The sequence below is a fragment of the Idiotropiscis lumnitzeri genome, chromosome 21 (assembly GCF_059441095.1).
Source record: "Idiotropiscis lumnitzeri isolate Australia: NSW breed Sydney's pygmy pipehorse chromosome 21, RoL_Ilum_1.0, whole genome shotgun sequence".
Lineage (NCBI taxonomy): Eukaryota > Metazoa > Chordata > Actinopteri > Syngnathiformes > Syngnathidae > Idiotropiscis > Idiotropiscis lumnitzeri.
The window spans coordinates 9,365,071-9,388,240 of NC_142411.1; the positions used below are offsets into that span (position 1 = coordinate 9,365,071).

The 23,170-nt window shown below is 40.2% G+C and overlaps 2 protein-coding genes across 10 annotated transcripts in view; one reads left to right on the forward strand and one right to left on the reverse strand.

Annotated features, from left to right (window-relative positions):
* LOC148316874 (uncharacterized) overlaps positions 1 to 23,170 on the forward strand; it is a 78,510-nt gene that overhangs the window by 18,089 nt on the left and 37,251 nt on the right. For 4 of the 8 annotated variants that reach the window (XR_015840159.1, XR_015840160.1, XR_015840162.1 and 1 more), the window contains one exon: positions 20,552 to 20,610. Coding sequence is in view for 1 of the 8 variants with exons in the window: in XM_088286250.1 (XP_088142376.1) it covers positions 20,552 to 20,610 (59 nt within the window). In the remaining 7 variants the exon portion in view is untranslated. Of the gene's footprint in view, positions 1 to 407; positions 1,070 to 3,672; positions 4,653 to 9,727; positions 9,808 to 9,963; positions 10,516 to 20,551; positions 20,611 to 23,170 lie in introns of those variants that run through there. The other 4 variants (XR_015840158.1, XR_015840157.1, XR_015840161.1 and 1 more) reach the window with 4 other exon arrangements.
* tfap2b (transcription factor AP-2 beta) lies at positions 8,475 to 19,158 on the reverse strand. 2 transcript variants are annotated; one of them, XM_088286248.1, is made up of 7 exons: positions 19,094 to 19,158; positions 16,774 to 17,235; positions 15,885 to 15,939; positions 14,365 to 14,584; positions 14,066 to 14,184; positions 13,399 to 13,540; positions 8,475 to 10,214 (listed from the first exon to the last, which is right to left on the reverse strand). In XM_088286248.1, the coding sequence occupies exons 1-7, from the start codon at positions 19,139 to 19,141 to the stop codon at positions 9,932 to 9,934; spliced, it is 1,329 nt and encodes a 442-aa protein (XP_088142374.1). In that variant the 5' UTR covers positions 19,142 to 19,158; the 3' UTR covers positions 8,475 to 9,931. The 2 variants fall into 2 exon arrangements, with proteins under 2 accessions (XP_088142374.1, XP_088142375.1); XM_088286249.1 differs by lacking the exon at positions 19,094 to 19,158 and adding an exon at positions 17,343 to 17,479.

Below are 23,170 nucleotides of genomic sequence, written 5' to 3' on the forward strand. Positions count from 1 at the left end.
TACGACTAAAAATGCTTATTTTTGTACTCTACTGGGTGGTTTTAGGCCATACATTAAAGTCCATTAATGTACACGTACGTCAATCAGCTCTAATGGTGTGACCTCTTGAAAATTATCTAATCTCGTCACTATTTTGTTAACCAACATAAAATTGTCTGGCGCTAAATAAGCCAAACAAAATAAAAAAAAATAATTTAAAAAGTAATTCTGGGAATCTCTCCATCTCTTTCTTAATGATTTTTGTACTTGTGACAGTTCCCCCTCAAAACCTCAAACAGTAAATAGGTAACGATTTAATTTGTTTACCTATACAGCATAAAAAAAAAAAACAATTGCTTTGAACAATAATTTACATTTATTTGTGATGGATCCATGGAGGAAACATGATACTCTATTTTTCCTTGTAGTGACTTTGACTTGGCCAAGCATCCACGGAAGATCATGCAGATTTTGGCCCGGTGCCGCATCCAGTCTGGCCACTTACTTTGTTTCCACTGGCCACTCTGCACCCGACTTTGCCCTCATGTTGAAGATATGGCATGACCCGCAGGCATCTGTTCTCCTTCCCTTGGACACCCTCCCCACACCCTTGTCTTGTGGTATTCCTCGGATGTCCACGCCCCGTGTCCTGTGGTGTAGCTCCTTTAGAGAAATGTATGTTTTGGTTATGGTCAGTGACATGCAAAAACACTGTGGGGCCTAACAGAATGTGAGCACTGTCACAATCAATTAGAGCCATACGTGTTGTTGCGTTTGTGTGTGTTTGGCTACGTGACTGGTGGGGAGACACCAGTACAGATGGAGGCTTCAGATGCGATGAGTGTCACGGCCGGGCCTCCTTCTGTCCTCTCTGGTCGACATCAAGAAAAGCCCTCGTGCTTCTGTTCAAGGTAACCCAAGGAGCCCTTTGGCCACACGAGTGTCCCCTTTTGTTTCCTTGTCTCACATTTGGCCAGTGTGGGTATTGCACAGTTTCTTGTGCCTGAATCTTGAATATGTTGCCGGTAATGTCTGCTGGAAACATAGCAGGAATATAAATAAATTGCCAAGACACAGGTTTGTGAATGAGATCCTCATTTGACAATCATTTTGCTTGAAATAATTTTCAATTGTCAGAATGCAAAGAGAAATTAAACATTTTCTTAGAGGACCATAAAAAAAAAGAACAAACTTAATTCAATGCAATAAGAATGCAGTGTTAATTGTTAGTCGGTTATAAGAATTGATTATGAGTACCGGTGAGTAACTTGCGCAAAAGTGGTATCGTCTCAAAAAATGTCATTACCGTAAATGATGAATTTTGTCTAAAATGCGTTAAAACCACCCAATTTTTAGTTTTCAAAGTTCAACATAGTTTTCAAAAAATATATATTTTTCATGGCATGGAGCCTTGAATATCAGTCTGATACGTGTCCAAGCAGTGGTGTGCAGGCTGAAACAATCACTGAATTAAATTAATCTTCCAAATTTCACAAAAGCATAACTTTATAAAAAATCTGTAATGTCTTGAAACATTTACAAGTCCAATTTTTATTTAACCTAATTACAATGCATATTAAGTGAACTATGAAATGAAAATATAAATGAAATATAATAGGAATTATTTTTTAAATATTTATTCATGTTATTATTTATTTTATTATTATTTCCCCTTAAGTCGATTGACACTTTCCAACTAATTGCATTGCAATTCTCTGATAATAAATGACACGTTTGTAGTTTTTGTGTATTCAAACTGAATTGGACTGGTGGCTATATCGCTGTCTAGCCTTAGTGCGCACGCACGCACACACACAGGGTATTAGAAGTGTTATGAGGCTGGGCTTGATGCTATAGGGGCAGATGGTTGGTTCATGGCCTTGCTCACTCGATCAGACTAGGCATTTTGTTCAGACACCGAGCAGAGACCTCCACTGCCCCGAGGCAAACTCTCTCTCTTTCACGCAGTCTGTGAGCCAAAGATGAATTTCTATTATATCTGAAACACAGCAGATAATACACTGTCTCTTCTCCCCCTCATCATCTTCTTCGATAACAAATGATCAGACCTGCTCCCCTGCTCTTATCGGGGCCGCAATTGTTGTTGGCAAATCTGCGGTCACGCCTTACCTGTTTGCAATGCATTTACGTTATAATGTGGAGGGACACAGAGGAATGAAACAAGATTCGTTGACCTGATGTGATTTTTTTTTTTCTGTCTCCTCCAAGGTTAAAATGATCTGACATAGACTTTAATGCGAGGTTCTCCGAACTTTTTAAGCTTAATCAAGTCAATTGCTTTTTGTTGTTTGCTTTGTTCTAGCCAAGGCACTGATATTCAATCCTCCATTATACTTCTCCGGGTTCAAATTCATTCATCCTGGACATAACGAGCCGATATTAATCTAACATATTTGCCAAAACTATCCAACCCAAACCTTACAACTCAACGCCCAAGTCGTGAACCTAAAACCTGAGCTAATGGCGAGCGAGCGCTTCTGTTTGCTCCTCCATCCCCAGTGACACGCCTCAGTGCACAAGCGCTCTGTTTATTCAAAAGGAGGGATTAAGAGGAACCGTGCAAATGTTTCTTTTGAAAGTAAATCAATTCATAATGCCAGCAGGCTTTAAGGGGTACTTAACAGGGTCAATCAATTAAGTGCGGCTTCAAACATTTTCATGCTAAGACTGTAAACTGAAAACCTGTTTTGATGGCTCATAATGTTGATATTTTTAAGTACTGTCATTTGTGTTGGGTGCGTTATGATCCTTTACAGTCTGACGCTTTAATGCGCTCGGATTTAAATAGTTGTTTTGCATTATTGGCAACTCGTTAACTAGATACGTCTCATATACACATTTTGATGTTTACTTGACAACTTATTTAACTCGCCCTTTTGTAGGATTAAAATACATCAGTCTGCTCTTATTTAATGTGGGTTTGTCTCATCTCTGACCTGGAATGATTTTTTTTCACGTCCCTGTTTTTTTTTTTTTTGTCCGTAATTGCTCTGACCCAAGCATTCCTCAAACAATAACCACACCTAATAAATACCAGTTCTCAAGGGATTGTGAGGTGTACAAATATTATGCAAGGCGGAGGTTGCTGGGCCTCGGCAAAGTCGCGTTTAAGGGTTGGCGCCCAGGATAGCTTTGCATTTTGTATCAACATTGTGATTTTATTTTGGATTCAGGTTAGTCCGCTTTGCTAAAAGCGATTGTGATGAGCTAATAATCTTTGTAGTAAATTGACGGGCATGCTGCTCTTGGTTTAAAAGCAAAACAAATGGAAAAGATCTGTTTGAGTTACTTTAGAGGCATAACTTTTGTGTTTGCAGTGCTGACTGAATGCTGCGGTTTGCGGAATATGCACCCTTGAATTTTTTTTTTTTTCCCCCATGAATGTTTGTCCAATGACAAAACAGGGAATGTGTTCAACTCTGCAGGGTCTAGTGTTGTTGTCATCCTTGTAATGTTACTTTAGTAAAAATGCAACAGGTGCAAACCTGTAATAGGTCACATGACTAGGCGAGAGTATTCCACGGGTCTGAAGTTGCCAGCCAAATTGATTTGATAGAAAACACATCAAGTATCATGTCTTTATTCATTTTTTTTGCAGATAATCAGAATAAATTGTGTATTTTTTTTTTATGTTGGGATGGTTTATATTGCATGTTTCTGTGTCCAAATGAGCATTGGTGACGTGGTGACAGGATTGCGTCCTCCTCTGTGTGACCTTGAGCCTTCTGGAGAAGCCGCCTTGCCTCGGCAACAGCGACTGTGTCACTTCAACTTAATATCTTCAAACCGTCCTCAAGGAACTCTGACTGCCAGCATCCCTCCGAGACCCCCCCCCCACTCCTCCGCCCTTCTCCTCCCAATACAAGCACCCATAACTCCCACCCACAACTCGCCCTGAGCTACCATCCACGCGCATTGTCTGTCATGCATACTGATCCACACGCTGCGTCTCAACAGCAAACACTGACTCGCTGCTCGACTCGACTCAGCCGGGCTGGCCCCGCGGACGCAAGAACGGCCCGTCAAGGCGCACACTGGCCTGCAGCTCCTCCTCGTCAGCTCTGCATATGTCACGTGTTAATGACATCAAGTCGGTGGCCACCCACAGGTCACGGTGTACTTGAGGGCCAGCACATTGAGATACACAGCTTTCTTTCTTCTTTGGAATGTCAACTCTTTTCCCTTTTGGCTTTTTAGTGTCAGGATTTCAAGGTTTTAACAAGAAGGCGGGTGGGTTTTCTTGACCATGCAAAATTTGGTCATTTTAACGAGAATATTTTTTTTTCACATGGCAGCAGCAGGATGAGCGTTGAATGAAGTTGGTCTTTGTTGTTTTAATGGCATCGCCTCAATTTTAGCATCTTTTTCGTGTGGGATTTTCCCAGCTACTGGACCTACTGTCGCTATATTGAGTTTACGTTTCAGCCCTGAGCATGTTGACAAGCTGGAGTTTCTTTATTTTTGTTACAGTTGACTTGTGCTTTTGAATGTAAAGTGTTTGCAGCCCTAAGCCTCGGGCCTTTTGTGGAGCTCTCCCCTCTTTTCTGTTTTTTCCCCAAAGCAGATGATTAGTGGTTGATTGTTGAAACCTATTAATGGGAAACAAACCACTTTGTATTTGTTGAACAAATACACTTTCATTTGTCTTTCTGACATCCAGAAATACATTCTGCTTGTTGTTTGGGGTGTTTGTTAATAAATTACAGGAGGGGAGTTGGGGTTGAGCCTTTTTTCGCAACCACTTAAGACATGAGAATATATATTATTTTCATGATAGAAGGCAAATAATAAGACTTATAACGCCATCAATGCACTAGAGCTGATTAATTTAATATATTATATTTCCATAGGGTGTTTAAATGGAGCAAAATACTGAAACAACATATTTATTCAATTGTGCACAGCAACCGCAATGATATCTGATGCTGATTTATTGATAATATACTATGTGATGCGTTGTATCACAACAGTAATATTTTTATCAAATTCCAACACTTTGAAAAGTCTATTAATAATGAATAAACTACGTGTTATTTTAGCCCTTTCCCCGAACGCCAATCCCATTTTCAAAATTCTCGTAACAAGCTGGTGTTTACTGGTACAAGATGGGCACAGCAACAGCCGTGACGCATTTTTTTTTCTTCTTCTCTGTTGCAACAATAGCAGCAGAACTCTAACAAGACTGTTTAATTTTTTTTCCTGTGGTGACTACACCCACAAAAAAACAAAAAAAACAAACATTCACACGTCATTAATGTCGGCCGTGAATAAAATAAGCAGCAGCTGTGCTAACCTTCTTTTATGCTAAACATGAAATGGTAAAGTGTCGCCCGCACCTTCCGCGTGAGCGGGCGGGTGTGGTGGGGGCCCTTGCCTTTCATATCGATCACACTTGTGCCAACTGTTTGCTTTGTCTTTTCATATAAAGAACCTCGGGCGTCTATTGCAGGCCCCAGCGGACTTTTGCTGCACGCTAAAGGGCTTTTTTTTGTGAGGTAGTGTCACGCTTGCTCGTTCCGCCAAAGCTCCGCGTTTCTTATTATTCATGGCTCTCTACACATTTGTTGAGAAGGCCAGGATCAAACAGGCCGATTTGCAACGCCTGACACCCGCTACTGTGCATGTGTGTGTGTGAGAGAGAGCGAGAGAGAGAGAGAGAGAGAGCGAGAGAGCGAGAACTCAGCTCTAGCTCAGTAATGACAGGATTTGTTAAACAGTAAATTAATGAATAATGAAATATCCAGCGCCTCTATTGCCTGCAGCACAGTGCTGTGAGCAGGAATTACTCCCGACCTGCACTCGGCTGTCTGCGTGTGCATGCTGTATAACCTGTGTGTGCGTGGGGGGGTGGGTGTGTGTGTGTGTGTGTGTATGGGATAAGCGTTTTTACAGCCCATTGGGTGACTGAGTGCTGAAAGGCTTTGCTGATGGCAACATGCTTTCTCACTCTCTGGCAAAATGACAGGCCGACACACAGGATACAAGTCGTCACATCTGCATGTGCTGAGTTTTTATGGACTCGTTTTTTTCACAGCTGGAACACTTTGAACCGGTCGTCTCATTAAAGTAACACCCTGTGACATTTCCATGAAAACAACTTCGTCAGACGCATCAGTCATCTTTTTGTGTGCTTACGGATTCATATAGTTGATTCAACAGAATGGATCGTCCACTGGATTTTTCTGGTTAACCAACTTTGAGACCAATGAGAATTAAAAGATTTTTCTGAATGAACTGCAACAATTAAACACTTGCTATTTAAAAAAAGAATATAAAAGTATTCATACCCTTTAAAGTTTTCAACATTTTTGGCATTTTACGGCCTCAAACATATTTTATCTGCCTCTTTTAGGATTATACCAACCCAAAATGTTGCAAATAAATGAGAAGTGAAAAGACACTCATATATGCATTTTATGAAAATCTAAAAAGCGTTGTATGCAATGGTATTCGTCAGCTCTTTTACTCTGTTACCCCTAAATAAAAACCTGGACAAACAATTGCATGAAGTGACCTCGTGAGTGAATAATCTTCCCATGGTTATTCTAATGGGAGGGCTGCGCCGGTGTGGGAGTGATCACAGCCAACTTTAGTTATAACCAATCAATGTGGTTTCTTTTATTCTTCTTCAACGTGTTGAGCTAGTGAATATGAGAGTCTGGACATGGCGCAAGTAGATCTGCGTCATGGAGTGATCTTGTGGCCACACTTTTCGGAATCACATAAAATCCAAATAAGTAGTACATGTGGGAATCATGACAAAATGCAGGCTCAAGGGTTATCAACTTTTGCAAATCACAAATCTATTGTGTATCTGGGCCAAATGTTATTGAGAATTAATTTATCATAAGGTCATGCTCGTCTTATGCACGATTGTTGTTGCAGCCAGCCAACCTGCCTTTGTTGTGCAGCCACTAATCCTCAATAGCGTCTCCTTATGTTGAACGGGAATCGCTCACGGACGTGCGGGTTCTGAACTCTGCACCTGCGTCACGCGACGTTCCACTCCACGGGTCACATTCAGCCTGAGGCTGCCTCTAGCACTCTCTTCCTTTCTGTCTCTCTCTCTCTCTCTCTCTCTCTCTCTCTCCCTCACTCTTTCTCTTGTGCTCTCATTTTGTGTTTTCTAAGATATTTTAGTTGTCCATTGCCAATATGCACTGTTAAAAAAAGCCTAATGAAGTTGATTTCAGAATCTCGCTCTCTCCCACTCTGTCTCTCCTCGAACCAGCGCGTCACGTGCTCTCTCATCATTAGTACATTGCGAGATAACCACCACAGGAGAAGATAGCCAACACAGAAGAAGGCCCCCCCCAAGGCACAATTCCTTTCCCCTTGCACACTTGCGAGTGAGAGGCCTCTAGAATGCAGCCAATTATCTCGCTGGAATCCATCCTGCTGTGTTCATGCTCTGGAATACATTGCCGCCTCCTTGCATGATGAAATACCAGTATCTGGTCTATTTTTACCAGTAGCAGTATTAGTATTGTTTTAGTTAAAAGTGATATTGTTTGCAAAGAACTATTAAATACCTTGTAATAACTGGTGTTGGACAAAAAAAAAAAAAAAACATCAAATCATCAAGGTTCAAATGCATAGAGTGAATTTATAGTATTGTAGTAGTCGGAAATGCATATCAAATGATTGCGCAATGATGAATTGCATAATGTCTTGGTCAATCAGAGCAATTACTAAATTACTAATCAGATTTCTCTGACGAGGCAAGGTTCCTTGGAATTGCTCTGATGTATTAATCAGCAATAAAGTTTATAGATTTTAATCTTAATGCATGGCTCAGAATAAGTGGTTTCGCACGGCAAAATTAGCAAAACTGACGGTGAAGCCATGCTTATTGCTCAGCTAACCTAAGACTGATGGATAGTGCGTTTAACACCGCAATTAAGGGCTTAGGGTGACACAATACAATCATCACTGAAGTATGACTGTAACCGTATTAAAGCCTAGAACATCCAACTTTGAACAGCAAAATAGCAGACAAATTAGTACGTGTCTCCGGTGTGTACAGCAAATTTACTCGTTAAACAGAACTGGACAGCAGGAATGAATTGCGATACCCTGTGTCGTACATCAACCAGGAGGAGTGGCCTATTAGCTTTGAAGTATATTAATATAGTGTAAAATGTTGATAATATTGGTCATATTATTTGTTTTCACAACCAAGTTTTGAGTATGGATTTTGACTTTTGAGGTCTACATTACAATATATATATATTTTTTTTAAATCAATTTAGCTTTGCTTCCAGGCAAGAAAATATAGTTTGTTGCTGCTACTCTTGCTTCCCTGTGAAAAACAAAAAATGCAAAAAAATAGAATAAAAATGCTCCACAAAATTAGAAAGTTGCTCCTCAAATGAAGTCAATGACTGTTCCGGGGGAAAAAAAAATATTTTGAGCCTTATGAACCAATGGTAATAATCTTAGCCGGACAGCTGCGATAAAGTTTTTGTTTACAGAATTAAATATATTTTTCCTCTTAGATTTTATTCAAAACACACCCAGCAGTCCCACGCGAGCTGACCTTCTTTTTTTTTTTATCTTAGTCTTTAATTGAACTTTCAACTTTTGTGGTACATGGGAATAATAAGGGAATCATAACCTTCACCGCCTCTCTGGATTTATTTTTCAAAATAATGCCCTTTCTGATGGAACTCTTATTACAACATCTTCCAGTCAGAAAGATTTGGTGTCTTGTATATAGCGCATATTTGAAATTCCAGTATGAATAATAAAATTGCTTGAAATGTTTAAAGACTGATTCATTTTATTTTTACGTTGTCCCTGATAATTCATCTGCATTTTGTTTTTTTTACATTTGTAAGATAGGACGCATAAGACATCATTTCCTCCTGTAGAATAATTATATTGGAGAGGTCCGTTTCAGAATTTAGAAAAATAAAAACAATATTAAAGCGCGTGGCAACATTATAGGAGAAATATTGTTAGCCAGTGCATGCTGTGATCCTAATGAACTGAATCTCTGAACAATTTCAAGGGGATCATTATTGTAGGGTAATTAAATCTAACAGTAAGTTTTTAATATAACAAAAAAAAAAAATCTCTGATGGTGGCTAAACCCTCGGTTATTGTTTTATGATTATTTTAGAGCTGGATTTTAAGTAAAACTTTTGGTCAAATTCCCAATTTCATTTTTCAACACCGGCACAGTCGCAAAATTTCGGAACAATAAATCCCTTCTGAAATGTTGTACCATGATGAATATTGCGGTTTGCAATCTGTATCGAGGACACATTTACGAGTGGAGTGTTTTCATGGAGGAAGGGTGCCTGCAGCATACCTCTCATAATAAAACACATGGTTTATTATCAATGTGATAGAAATGAAAGCACAGGACAATTCAAAGCATGTCTACCCATCATCAGCACCATGACAACAGCTCTATAAGAAGAGAAAAACACCGGATGAGTCCTCACTTCCCCCATCCCCACCGCTGGCGACTCACAAAGATCAAATCACAGATAAATAGGCCTACTCCAAAATAGCTGGCACCTATTTACAAAATCAACCATTTAAATTAATATAAATAAATATGTACACGCATAAATTACCCCCGACCCTTCTTTTTGTTTTGATTCCGGACAAATCTGTTTTACAGATAGATAGCTCATCACCTATCTTCATACTCACAATGCTTTTGTTGCGTGAGGACAAACACAAGTGCACACACAATGTCTGTTTCGGCACACAGCACCGCAGTCTGGATATCGGCACGAGGAGCAAAATGGATGTAATGCCGCAACCAGCATGTCCTCAGGGCAGTGAAAGAAGGTAACGCCGATGAACAATCCCTCTGTGTCTCTGAACTCCTTCCTCCCCTTCCTTCCTCATGCGGCCCCGCGTGTGTGCACGTCAGTCTCAGTGGCTTAAAGCTGCAAGTAACATCACGTCTGGTTCATTTCCGTTGCTTTTCCTCTTTCTCGCCAGCCTTGTTGTCCCCGTGCCTGTTGGGAGGGTTGTTGAGGAACATCTTGTCCAGTCCTTTGAGGGCCTCTGTGAGGTAGTTTTGGAGGGCTGTGAGCGCAGCGCAGATGGCGGGCGAACCGAAGCCGTGTGTGATGAAGGAAAAGTGAGAGAGGCAGCTCTGGATGCCGGGCTCCAGGATGGGGGCGGGCCTTGAGTTGCCCAGGGGAGTCCTGTCCTGGGCCAGCAGGTCTGTGAACTCCTTACACAGCTGTCTGTAGGGAAGAGAAGCAAGAACATGTCAGGCGAGAAAAGATCTTTCCTAGATTGATTGCTACTTCAGATGGCAGAGCCCCGCATGATGTTTGGCTTATCTCTGTAACTGTTGCTTTTAGTTCTAAAATCAGAATGTTGTCAATCTCCAAAAGATTATCTATTTTCATGATCGGCATTAGTCCTGTGTGCTGTCGCTCTATGAATAGGCGGGTGAGACCAGATGAGCGCAGGCCAGCGCATCTGAGGGAGAGGACTCCAATATTGAAAGAGAGGGGGGGCTGCAATGTTGTGGGGGTGATCACAGCCGACTTCAATCATGGTCAATCAATTACTTTAAATGTGGCGCACTCGTCACATGGAGTGAGCCGTTTGCTCATCTTAAAAATCAGGATCCTCCGGCATATTTTTAAATTATTACATATTTTTATTTTTACAGCGAGCAAAAAATGTGTTGTTTTTGTATATCTAACTTCATTCTGCTATGGCTGTGGTGTCCAAACTGCTGCCTGGGGGCCATTTGTGGCTCACCATCTGTTTTCCAGCGGCAAGGCCCGACAATAATGTGACACATTTATCAAAGAAAATCGCAACGGAAATTAAAAGTGATATGAAGAAGTTGGCCATGTAAAACTGCATAACCTATCCATCAACAACTTAAAATTAAAAAATGATAAATAAAATTTGCATAAGGTTTACAATAATCTAAAAGTACTGAAAATACAGTCAGCATTTAAATCAAGTGACGTGGATATAATAGCAGAAGAAATGTTCTAAGGTTGAGCTCAACCCAAAGCATAATCATTTCACAGAGTGGAGATAAAAAGCAGTTTACCTGTGAACCTCTAAAAGTGTTTGCAAAAGCCACGGTGTACAATTTTTGAACATCAGTAATTGGCACTGTGGAAGGGAATAGTTCACGTTTATTTATTTATTTCATTTTTAAAATTACGCTGATTTGTTGTACAAAAACGATACACACTGAGTATTATTTCCCTCATACTATTTTGGTAATGTGACATTGCCTGTGATTTTTTTTTTTTTTCATGTTTAAATTTAACAGTTTGATTTGCAGTTGAAAACATTTTGCCAGTACCTGTCTACTCTTATGTAGTGCACGTTTTCTCTGGAGAGCACAGAAAAAAACTCAAGAAATGTGATCGCATAAAAGTTTTTTTGTTTTTTTTTTCCCAAGTAAATATAAACCCCAAAGCATTGTGGATTAGATGTCATTTAAAGAATAAAAGCTGTTGCCTTATTTTGTGTTTTTAGTTATTAGGGGCACATTGTTGTAAGGTTGTCGGGGGCGGTTGAATTACTCCTATGGTAGAGTATCGCTAAACAATTGGAGGATGCCTCGCGGGACAAACTGTGGTTGTCTAAGACCATACTGTTGTCATTGTTTATCATACCATCCACAGTCAGCACATCATTAAATAAAATTAAAACATATCCAGAACAATGCCCATTACACTCATAGCAGGAACACATCTATTAATTAATTTATAATATATAATTATAATAATGTATTTTGCTTTTGTGTACTATCTCGTAGTCAACTTCTAATTTTCCACTCAATAAGGGGGTGGCCACACCCTGTAGCGCCGCCCCTGGTTTAAGATTTTCAATAGATTTAATTAGTCGCCATATAGACTCTTGTTGCAATGTTGACATAAATGACATCATTGTTAAAACCTTTGAAACAACAAATGGCAAAATAATAGCACAACAAAGAAGAGGTATATTTGAAGGCGTCAAAATGGGGACAATAGGTTTTAACATCTCATTTTGGACACCCTGTTAAATTTAAACATCCTTTTTCATTGAGTTTTGGGCCCTATTTATATCCGAGGGACCTCTAGGTTATCAGCCCCCACCCCCAACTCACACACACACACACACACACACACACACACACTATAGAGGCCTAAGGGCAGCACCGCAGCAAATGAGTGACAGGCGGTGCAGGCCGAGCCCAGCTGGGGTTAGTTGAGTAGAGAGAAGTCTCCACCTCGGGCTACACTTTAGGCCCTCGCTGTTGTTTTCTGATGACTTGAAACACTTCACTGATAAATAATGAATTTCGAAGAGGCACCACCGGCACACAGTAGTGGAGCAGGTTCACATCTGAGCATCAAACATCCACGGGCGAACATGTCAGCCATACTGAGCACCAGACAGACAGGAGAATTTACTCGCAAATATTGCCATGCAATTATATGACAACCCACTTATTTTGGACTTTTTCAATGTCTTAATGTTAATCCTTAAAGGTGAGTGAGTAATTGTGTGTTGCTCACACTTCCACTTCCACTGCATAACAACTTTAAAATTGATAAACAACTTTACATAGGGATCAGTACAATCGATCGCATCTAATATGATAAGCAGGGGTCAAAGATGCACAGCAACTGAGCTTGTTTTTTCAAATGTCAGTGAGCTCTCCTGGTCTCAGCAAATTGTTCACCATTAAATATATTCTGAAAGGTTTCCTCCAAATGAACCTTTTAAAGATATTTAAATGTCCGGATAATGCTAATCTTGGGCTGACATTTGCCACAAATCAAATATGTTAATATTAGAGCTATATTTTCAGGAAGCCAATAAAAGGTTTAATGCTGAATCCTTGCATTAACTGGTGATATTTTCTAATATCAAACATTAAATTTTATTCCAGGTTAAAACCATATCAAACTATGAATAAAATCTCATATCCAAATGTCATTGCCATGCTCGCTTCGCCAGAATGGTCCAGACATATATGCTGTAGCACAGCAGGCTTTGCTCCCTCAGGCCATCCTTTAAGAGGAGGACCAAAGAGGGCCCTGGAAAATGAAGGGAGGATTTAATTTCTCACTAATTCCTTCAACCAGAAATCCCCCCCATTTGGAAGTGATGAATGCCCTATTTTTTACCCCAATGTGTGCAGTTATCTCATTCAATTTAAACGGGCAAAAATATTTCTGCAGGGACTTTCAAGTGAGGGAGCTATAGGCTCAGGTAAAAATAGATTTGCATTAGTTATGCATTGACTTGAAAATATTTATTTCCACTTAAAAAAATAACAGAGATTCGACGTTTAAAATTAGAATACGGTGCTATCTTTTTAAGGCGTGCAAGGCAAACAGCAGAGTGGCCATAAAAGACAACGAGTGAGAATCCAATCAAACGGTCCATCAAACTCACTTGGTGGCCAGCAGCATGTTTTTCCGCGTGTGCAGCTCGTTGGGATCCGCGTGCTGCCGGTTGAGGTACTCGCTCACGGCTTTGGTGGGGAACTCCGTCTCGCAGATGTAGCCGAAGTCTCGGGCAAGGTGCACGGCCTCGCCTGCACATAAGGACCGCGAGTCAGCGTGGATGCGCACAGCAACAAATTCACTTCTAATATTCAAATGCGTCAAATAATATCCTACTTTCGTGTTTGGTAAGTATTTAATGAATTGGCGTTCAATCAAATAAATTGGAGGGCCTTTACGCACAAAAGATGATTTGCTTTTTCCCCTGAATGATTTACATGTATTACGTTTTTTATTTAATTGCCCAATTATAATCAATTTGCTAATAAAATAAAATAAAAAAAACATTTATTCCCATTAGATGTACAAGAATGGCAAATGGTGACTATAAAAATAAATAAAATCAAAGTTGTAACTATTATTATTTATTATTATTATTATTATTATTGCTTGAATTCTTTAATCAAATTCATTATCATCCCAGTCCTCCCTCCTCTCGCAACACTCATCGACCTGATATTAAGCTGCGGAAACTGCTGCTCGGCCACGCCCTCTGGGGGGGGGGGGGGGGGGGGGTAATATAGATCTAAAATTTAAATAAAGATTGTAATAATCACCTTCAACTAGTGATGTTAGTAACGTGACATTTGCTGCCTTGCGTCTCCCAGCAGGTAAATTCAGTCCAATCTTCTCTAGTTTTTCCCTCAGGCATTTCCCACCGTTTTTGGACTTTGCTCTGTCAAAATGTAAAGGAGGAAAAAAATTGTAAACATTTGGATACACAGCATTTGCTTTTCGAACGTGCCACGAGGGATGCTTGAAGTAATATTGTCTGTATGTGTGGATGTGATTGTTACAAAGTGTCTCCAGAGATCTGCATAGACGTGCATAGGTGTGGGTGCGCGCGTGCGTGTACCTTCGCAACACGCCCCCCAATAAGGATGCGTTGAGGCACTCGGGCGGGGAAAGTCTCCTCTGCACCTCCCCAACGGTCACTTTGTATTTGGAGGTGGAGCTGAGCAGGGACAGCCGACCCGGTACCGAACAGAACAGTTCGTTTATGTTGACGCTGACTCCACCAATCAGGCCGTCCTTGCCCAGCATCAACGAACCGATGTTCTTGGGTGGCATGGGTACTAAAAGAGGGAGATTTTTGTTATATATTTTTCATTATCATTATTAATTGACTAGAATTTTGACGTAAATTAGATCGAATACAGGAGATACATTAAAAAAAAATGTTTTCAAAGATGATAATGTGAAGTTGTGGTTTGTCTCCCTCGCGTTTTTTCCTGGCATTTTTGTATATTGGTGTGTAAAACATGCACTCATAGATTTTCTTTCGGTCCTTTGAAACATGCTACTTTAGATAATGAACCTGTTTCTAGTATTTTGACGAGCGATATAATTACATTGGCCAACCCAAATATTCGATACGCTTGCCTGGCGTTGTCGATTAAAAGTGATTATTTTTAGCTTTGTCAATGCAGAATCTTAAGTACAGTTCTTGCAACATATATATTTTTGCGATTTTATTTAATGCTGTGGCCCGTGGGTGTATTTTGGGCATAATTGCTGGCGCAATGTTTAAATGAATTCTTCTCTTAGTCAAACTCGTTCACGAGACAACAAATTTCTGGTTGCAATATCTTCGATTGTTGCTCCAATCGCATTAAATCACCCATATGCACGGCCATTTTTAACTCCCACCAGCAACACTCAACTTGCTTCCAATCATGTGAATGCTTACGCGAGGTGTTAAAAACGCCGCTGCAGCCAAGCAGGCGCAGGCATGCATGCGCGGGGCTAGTGTGATTATTATTATTTTTTTGATAGCTCCACGGGGGATAATACAGCAGATTAGCTCTAAACGAGCTCACGAGATCTCCGTGAGCGGTGCCATTTATTACATCAGCGGATTAAATGCCCCGCGGGGAGCTCAGTCACTCAACATCCCACTACTGAATCATTGCACATCATCAGCGGCTCGCCTGCATGCGTGGCAAGCCTGTCAGTCGCTCTGCAGGGGGAGCAGAGGTCGTTATCCCGCTTTAGAGCCCCCCCATGCTGGAGCCACTGAGCAGGAATAAGTGCCCGTTTTTACCACTAGAACTCCCTTTTAATACTTTCCAGTAATACGGTGCCTGAATCGTTTTAGTCCCTCGTCATCATCTTGTGGCCAACAATAAGAAAAACATTCACCGGTCATCTTATTAGGAACAGTGATGACCAATGCAAAGTGATTTTTATTTTTAAATTAACAACAACAAAAAAACGTAAATTATTTTTTTTTTGTCAACCCTGTTTCCAATTTGAAGTGAGCCCAATGAGTCGCACTCGGGCCACTTTGACATCGAAGCAATCTTATAATTCATCAATACAAACATGCATCATTTTAAAAATACCATATCTATCATTTTCATTGCAGATATTTACCTTTCTTAATAACGGATTGATCCAGTATGTTGGTTCCATTGGTGTCGTCAATAGTCTGCCAGTACCAAGACAGATATAAACCATCGTTAAAAGCTTGTTGTAAACTGACAGTTCACACTAATAGCCCACTTACACGTCACACGTAATTAAGTCTTGGGTGTGTTAAGTGAATTCAGACAAACGCCCATTCATCACATCACGAGCAAAAGCAAAATGACTTTGCATGCCACTCAAATATACATTGGCAATGAACATCCTGAGCGTGCAATTCAATTTACATTGACAAGGGGAAAAAAAGAAAAACAAGAGAAACTCAGTTTCTAACAATTTATTCCATTTGAAGTTAATTAATACCCCATTTATTTATAAATAACAAATGTAAATTTACTATTTATATAGTCCATGTTAGTTTAGGTTACGTTATTTCCCCCAGTTTATTTTTTTAAAAACGACAATTTCAAAATACTATATGATTCAAAGACTATACATTTTATATCTATTTAGAACAGACACTCTGGCATGCATGTAGTGGCCTTGTTTTTAGCCTTAGGCCCTTTTGGGTCAGACCACAGCTGCATTTTTTTATTTCCAGAGGTCAACCCTGAGCGGGCACCTCATTCACTGACCCCTGATCCCGTTCAAAAATTCACAATTATTTGATCCAGGCATGTAAAGTAAATTATTTATAATCTCTGAAATATTTTTGGGAAGTGTTAAATTTTCTGTCATTATATTCTTTTGGGGGAATTCGTTCTTTAACAGTACAGGATATTCCATGTTTTCGCACTTCAAATGTAAATTACAATTTGAAAGGATACACACAAAAATGGAAATAAAGATTTACATCCCTCTCAAGGTGAGAAATGTCATTTTCTGACCTTCGACTCACCTGCACATCCTCCATGCCGTGTAGCCCGTGCAACAGTCCGTCGCCCATCCCGGGCTCCAGTCCCGGATGAGCGGCGTGCAGGAGCACGTCGGGCCGCCTCACCCCTCCATAGTCCCGCCGTGGGTCCAGCCCAGGCAGCTGCGGCAACGAGGCCCGAGGTTGGGCCAGCAAAGACGTGCTGTCCATCCGATCCCCGGCGGCGTCCTGCCGCTGCCGCGCCCCCCATGCGCCCTGCTGGCTCTGGTGCAGCGAGTTCAGGGAGTACGGGTCGCTCACGTGGGAATAGGGGTCCTGACTCTGGTAGTGGGCGAGCGGCTGGTACGGCGGAGGGAAGTAAGGAGGCTGGAAGTCCGACGAGGGCGCGTGGGAGAGGGGCGGCGCGCTGGAGTAGGGCCCGGCGTGGGAAACCGAACCCAGCTGCGACAGGCGAGAGCTGTGACTCGAGACACCGTCATGGCGGTCCTTGAGGGAGCACAGAAAATTAGAAACTCCAAAAAAAAAAAAAAAAAAAAGCAGCCTGAAGAAATACATAAATTAACCACAAACCATAACCATGAGCATAAACTCACCGCAGTGCAGTAAGAATGAACTAACATCTGGACAACCGCTGTCAGCCTCACTAAAACAACAAAACCGACCGAAACGCCAACTTTTTAGTCCAGGAGAGCCCCGGCATATGCTCCTCCAAACACCTCCAGGGGCTGACTGCTCTCTCCCTCTCTCTCCCTCTCTCGCTCTCTTTCGCCCCCCATTCCCTCCCCCGTGTAATTGTTATTCAGGACTGAGATTTACACGACTACTGTATTAATGCGCGCAAGGGAGGCCATTGGCGTCATATGGGCACGAGTGAAGCATCTTGCGCCACCATGTGTGACGTTCTGAGACGCGCAGGGACGTTTTTAATCGCATGTGTACAAACCCCGGTTTTTCGCGGGGGTACGTTTTGATCCCTGAAATTAATGAAAATGCTGGATAAAAATAAACAATGTCCGCGTTAAAATTGATTGACTCCTCTCACACGTATAAACACGCACACAAACGTATTTGAAATTGCAAAAATATAAATAAATACTATTCAGGTGTAGTGCTGTGTGTGTAATTTTCCTTAGGTGGCAGTAATGCCAAATGAATTGGGCGCCACGTTCTTAGGCTACTTTAGGAGTTTTTATCTTTTCCTGTTGGCACATAGGCTCTTTACCAAAATCCTTCGAAGATAATTGGAGGACTTAAAATGAAACCAAAAAGTTTTCTAACTGAGAATGCATCATGATACAGTCAGCCAATCGGAATCCAAGAGAATGAAAAGCCAGCAACACTGTATTTATTTTATGCAAAGCCTTTTTCTACTACAGTTTCCAATTTATATCTTAAATACTATACAGTAGACTATTTAAAAAGTTGCAACAACCCATTAAAAAAAACAAGTCTGTGATATGGTAGCATCTCCGAACCGCGATATAGCGGATTCACTTGAAATAGAATAATACAGACTATACTACAACAAAAACACTGCTGTGAATCTCCATGACAACACAAAAGTAGCTCACCAGATAAAACACGCACCCTCAAAGTAAGTTCAACAAACGGAAGTCTGCCCTATATGCACTGTTATCCAAAAGAAACTATGATTTGCGCTCCACGGCGCGTGGGGGGCTCGTGTGAACCGTGTCACGAGTCAAAAGGCGCATTAAACTCCACAATGCCCTCCGCGTAGGGCTTGTTTAATGACATTAGGCGCTCCCTTAAACTCCGGTGGCCGTGGGAGAGAGGCCATGTGCGGCACGAGACAAGGCTGTCCCACTGGGCTCTGCCGAGGGGCCCTATTTTTTTTCTCTCGCTCTCGCCACTCCAGTCTGCAGCAGTTCTGCTATTTTCTTCTATTATAGTTCTGGGATAAAAGCCAAGGTGATTTACATATATCTCACGCTTGAACTCGTTTTTTTTTTCTTTTTTTAACTTTTGATGTTGTATATTTTAGCCAATTTCAGACAATATTGCCTTTGAATTAAAAATGTTTAAAATGCTTACATTTTACCACCACCCCTTTATTTTAAAAAATTATATTTTTCCTTAAATATTCTTAATCAAATCAACATATGCTTCAAATAAATACAAAACATGCATCAAAACCACAAGCACTGCATCCAAAATTACAAATTTCACCCTAGGAGGCTCGCATTCATGTCCACAAGCCAATTTAGGCCTATAACGGTTGCACCACCTGGAAAACACCTGGCGGACTAACGGCACACGGATCCATTTAAAGCATGCCTAAAAATTCCATTTTAGCCAAATGCAGTAGTAAGGATTGTAACGTTACCTCATAAATATCTTCATACTTGACATTCTCAACTAGTTTCCACAGCATGGTCGCTGCTTCTCCGCTGTCTGTAAACCGAATGCGAGAGAGGAAGAGATGTCACATCCCTCAGTCTCTCGCTCTCGCCCTCCCTCTCTCCCTCCTGCTCCCTCCTTCTCCTGATTTCAACCCCCTTCCTTGTTCATAAAGACAGACTTTATGAACAGTGTAGCCCTGAAAAGACTCTGAGAGTCAACACAAAAACTACAAAAGTACTCATGTGTTTGTGTGTATATATAAAATGTATATATTTAAATGTGAATTACATTCATGCAAGGGGTACAATACGATATAAGGACAGTATTTAAGTGGAAAAGTAGCTTTTGTCATGTTTACGATGCAACAACATATAAAAGCTCCCCAAAAGCCTAAACTATTCAAGTTCTTTAAATTCAAAGAAGTAACAAATGTTCAGCCACATCAAATGTATTTATACTAATTTCAACCTCTTGAAAAAGGCAGTGTGATAGGTATCTCAATCAAAGAGATGTGATATGATTTAATCGCATTGTTAAACAATTTTTATACTCCTGTTAATCAACGTAAGTGGACGAATATGCTCATCTCGTGCAAATATTGTTGTATCTTTTAGTTCATTCACATAGCAATTTTACGTAATTCATATAGTTAAAAACTTTTACTGTGAAACATAGTCATAGATTTGTGTGGAAGTAATTTGTCTGCCAGTAGGGGGATTTAGAGTTCCAAGTTGGAAGTTGGCAACACTAAAAGTACATTTTCATTTTCAAATTAAGAGGAAATGTATTAGGACATGAAGCAACTTGTGAACTCCTGCCCATTTTGTTCATTGAAAATTACGAGTACCCATTCCCTCCCAATATTCATTATTATTGTTTCTATTATTGCACAATTGTGTCACAGTGATGTCTTGGCAGAACATTGTATGCCTTTATTTTTTTTTATGCTGATGTGCATTGTTATTAGAGGTGTACACCTCATGTCTAAGGAAGAAGTCACTTAGAGTCCCTCCAAGTGTTAATCTGCATTGAAAAAACAAAAAATTAAAAATTAAAGTAACAAACAAAAACTAAACTTTCCAGAAATGCAGTGACTCTAACCACAAGTTCCGAGCATATAGTTTTGGTTCTCATCATTTATTCCCCAGATGTTAACCCAAGTCACTCATCAAACTCCATGTGACCTTTTGCGCTCTTATAAGCATTAATCGTAGGTCAGCATCATTCTTGTTCTTTGACTTCATTTTTCTCCAGATGTTCCCTTGCTGTCTCCTTTTAGGGATGTTATTATTGACAAAATAGTGATGGATTAACGGTACACTATTCATCCTGAAGGATGCGACCCTCCAATTATATTGATTTCGGATATTTTGGTAGTTTTGTTTTTTGGGCCGTAGAAAACAAATAGAACTAAACATTTTATCTCTCCATCTCATCACAGAGTTGACGAAGATGGCTGCTCCACAAGGACTCTTGGTTGTAAAGGTTTCTTTTAACGAGGTGAGTTTGTAAATTCTAATTATTGGGTTTTGGTGCTCCCCAAAATAAATTTAGATAAAAAAAACTTTTGTAAAATATTGAGGGAGCGTGGCGTAAATCACTCAGCGTGTCTGGCTCAGAGTTCTGAAGTTTAGGGTTTGAATCTAGCTCGTGTGTGGAGTTAGCATTTTCTCCCTTTCTTGAGTGAGCTTTCTCCAAACGCATAATGTTGGACATTAAATTGTCCATGTGTGAATTGTGTATCTGTGCTGCAATTGGTGTACTGTTGCCCAAAATCATCTGGGATAGGCTCTGGCTCGTCCATGACCCTAATGAGGACTGAATGAATGATGTTTAGCCATCAGTTCCATTTAAAGCTGATTTTCCAATTTTCTTTATCTGTCCACTCATCTTAAATTCACACGCTTGGGACATGCAGAATTAACTTTTTTTTTTTTAATCAGACATACGTTTAAAGTTAATTATTATTTCCTTTTTTGACCTACGGGGTCTTTGGCTTCCGGCTGCCTGTGAATGCCTGTTCTTGTTTAATGTAAAAATAATCAGTCAAGCACCTCTCTGTGATTCATTACCTCAAATTAACAATTGCAGTTATTGAAAACACACTGTGTGCATTGGCAGTTATAGGTCTATATTGCCAAAAATATTATTTTAATATTAGGTCTGGGTTTATTGAACAAGTACAGTTATATTGTATTGTATTTATTGTATTGTACTGCTGTAAATGACGAAACCTGATTTCCCCTAGTAGTCCCTAGACAGATATTTTGAAACAAATCATGTCAACAGAATATTAAAAGAATATTAAAATGAAATTACAACGCATGCTACATCCTGGTTGATAATATAAGAAACCCCAAATAAAACAAGGGCACATGAAAATGAAAATAGTCAAAAACAACATTATACTGTATCTTAAGACACTGACTGAAGCATGCAAATCAGTTACAACACACTACGCGTACATAAAATTAGTCTCGAGCACATTAAGGCAGACTGGTGATAAGGAATAAATCGACAGGTGACAGCAGACATACGATTTATCACAGAATCCAAGGGAAAAAAATCTTTATATGAGCATTTCTGTACACCATACACATTTGGCTTAGTGATTTGCCTTTAATCATTACATCATCATGCTTTGAAATGTGCATTGGCTCTAAGTGTCTTTTTCCCCCTCAAGTCTCTCACATGATCCTTGACTTTTAGCAATTCTTGAGCAACTTATTTCACTGCAGCAAAGTATTAATTTTCAATGTGGTGTAACTCATCTGTATTAGTCATTGGAAATATTTGAGCACGGTTCATCAAAAACTCTTGCACGTTATACCCCCAATTACGCAAATTATTCAGTAGCACTCAGTCCAACGCCCTTGCAATCACTTTTGTTTAAACGTGTATAAGGTGCGCCATCTAGCGGCAAATCAACATTCATGCAGCCATTTGTACCAAATGATTCTGCTTGCCGTTTTCTAGCATTAAGTTTCTTCCTCTTCTTCTTTTAGTCCAAAGATTCATTCACTTATCTGCCTGAGTGTATTAAATTTAATATGCAACATTTTTTAGGTGTTTGCACCAGTTCTTGACAAATACACTGCTTTTGTTTTAATACGAAAGTTGTTCAATAACATACAATGTACATTTGTTTGGTTGTTAAAATGACTAATCTTACTTTAGCTACGCAGTTTTACTGTATTGGGCCAACTAGAGGCACCATCAATAATGTCACGAACAGTGGATATTCCCGTTAATTTTGTGCTTTCTGCCATCTAGTGGAGGAGTATTTAATTGCATGTACTGCTGGTCACGAAATGTCACTGGCATAGACGGTTGAACACAGATACATTATTGGTGTGCACCTGATGATGTCTCAAGACTGGTTGGTAATCACTGAGACTTGGTTTGGATCGCAAATTGTCTTTTGTTGTTCAAGCCAAAACAAAAAACGAGCGCATCCTTTTGACATTAATGTTTTAGAAGCGTCTCTGAAATGACCTGCTGCCAAAGATTCATCCATCTTTTTTTTGTCTGGCTTTCTATCAGACGCACTCGCACACAAAGGAGGCATATGACTGTTAGCAATGACAGATGTCCTGACAGTCTGGAGGTCCGGAGGCATATTTGTGGTGCTATCCTGAAGGGCTTTGACACACGATGTATCAGCATACATAACATATACCACACATGTCACAAGAATACAACTCACGGGCCTTTTTGTTACATTCATACCCGTTAGTCATATTTGTATTTATTTCACCTCATTTAAGTTAAGGTTTTCTTTGAACCTGCTCTGACCTTTTGGTTTTGCCATATATTATATTCAAACCGTTTCCTATCCTATAGAAAGTAGCTAGGAAGTGCAGATTAAACCAATGTGATGCAGTTCGTTATTTGGCCACTAGATGGAAGAAGAAGACCATATGAGCAAGCAGCCAGGACGCGGGTCAAGACCATTGAAAGGAGTTTAACTTTGCGTTACCATTGTTTATTAGGGCGTGTGTTAAACAATAAGTAGCAGTAAAAAAATGGCATCATGTGATGAAGTGCTGCTTTCACTACT

Coding starts and splice junctions, on each gene's coding strand:
- tfap2b (XM_088286248.1), bottom strand. CDS start 19,141: ATGCTGTGGAAACTAGTTGAGAATGTCAAGTATGAAGATATTTATGAG. Junction 15,940..16,773: donor ACGGCATGGAGGATGTGCAG/GTGAGTCGAAGG, acceptor TGGTACTGGCAG/ACTATTGACGACACCAATGG. Junction 13,541..14,065: donor ACTAACATCACTAGTTGAAG/GTGATTATTACA, acceptor CCTTATGTGCAG/GCGAGGCCGTGCACCTTGCC.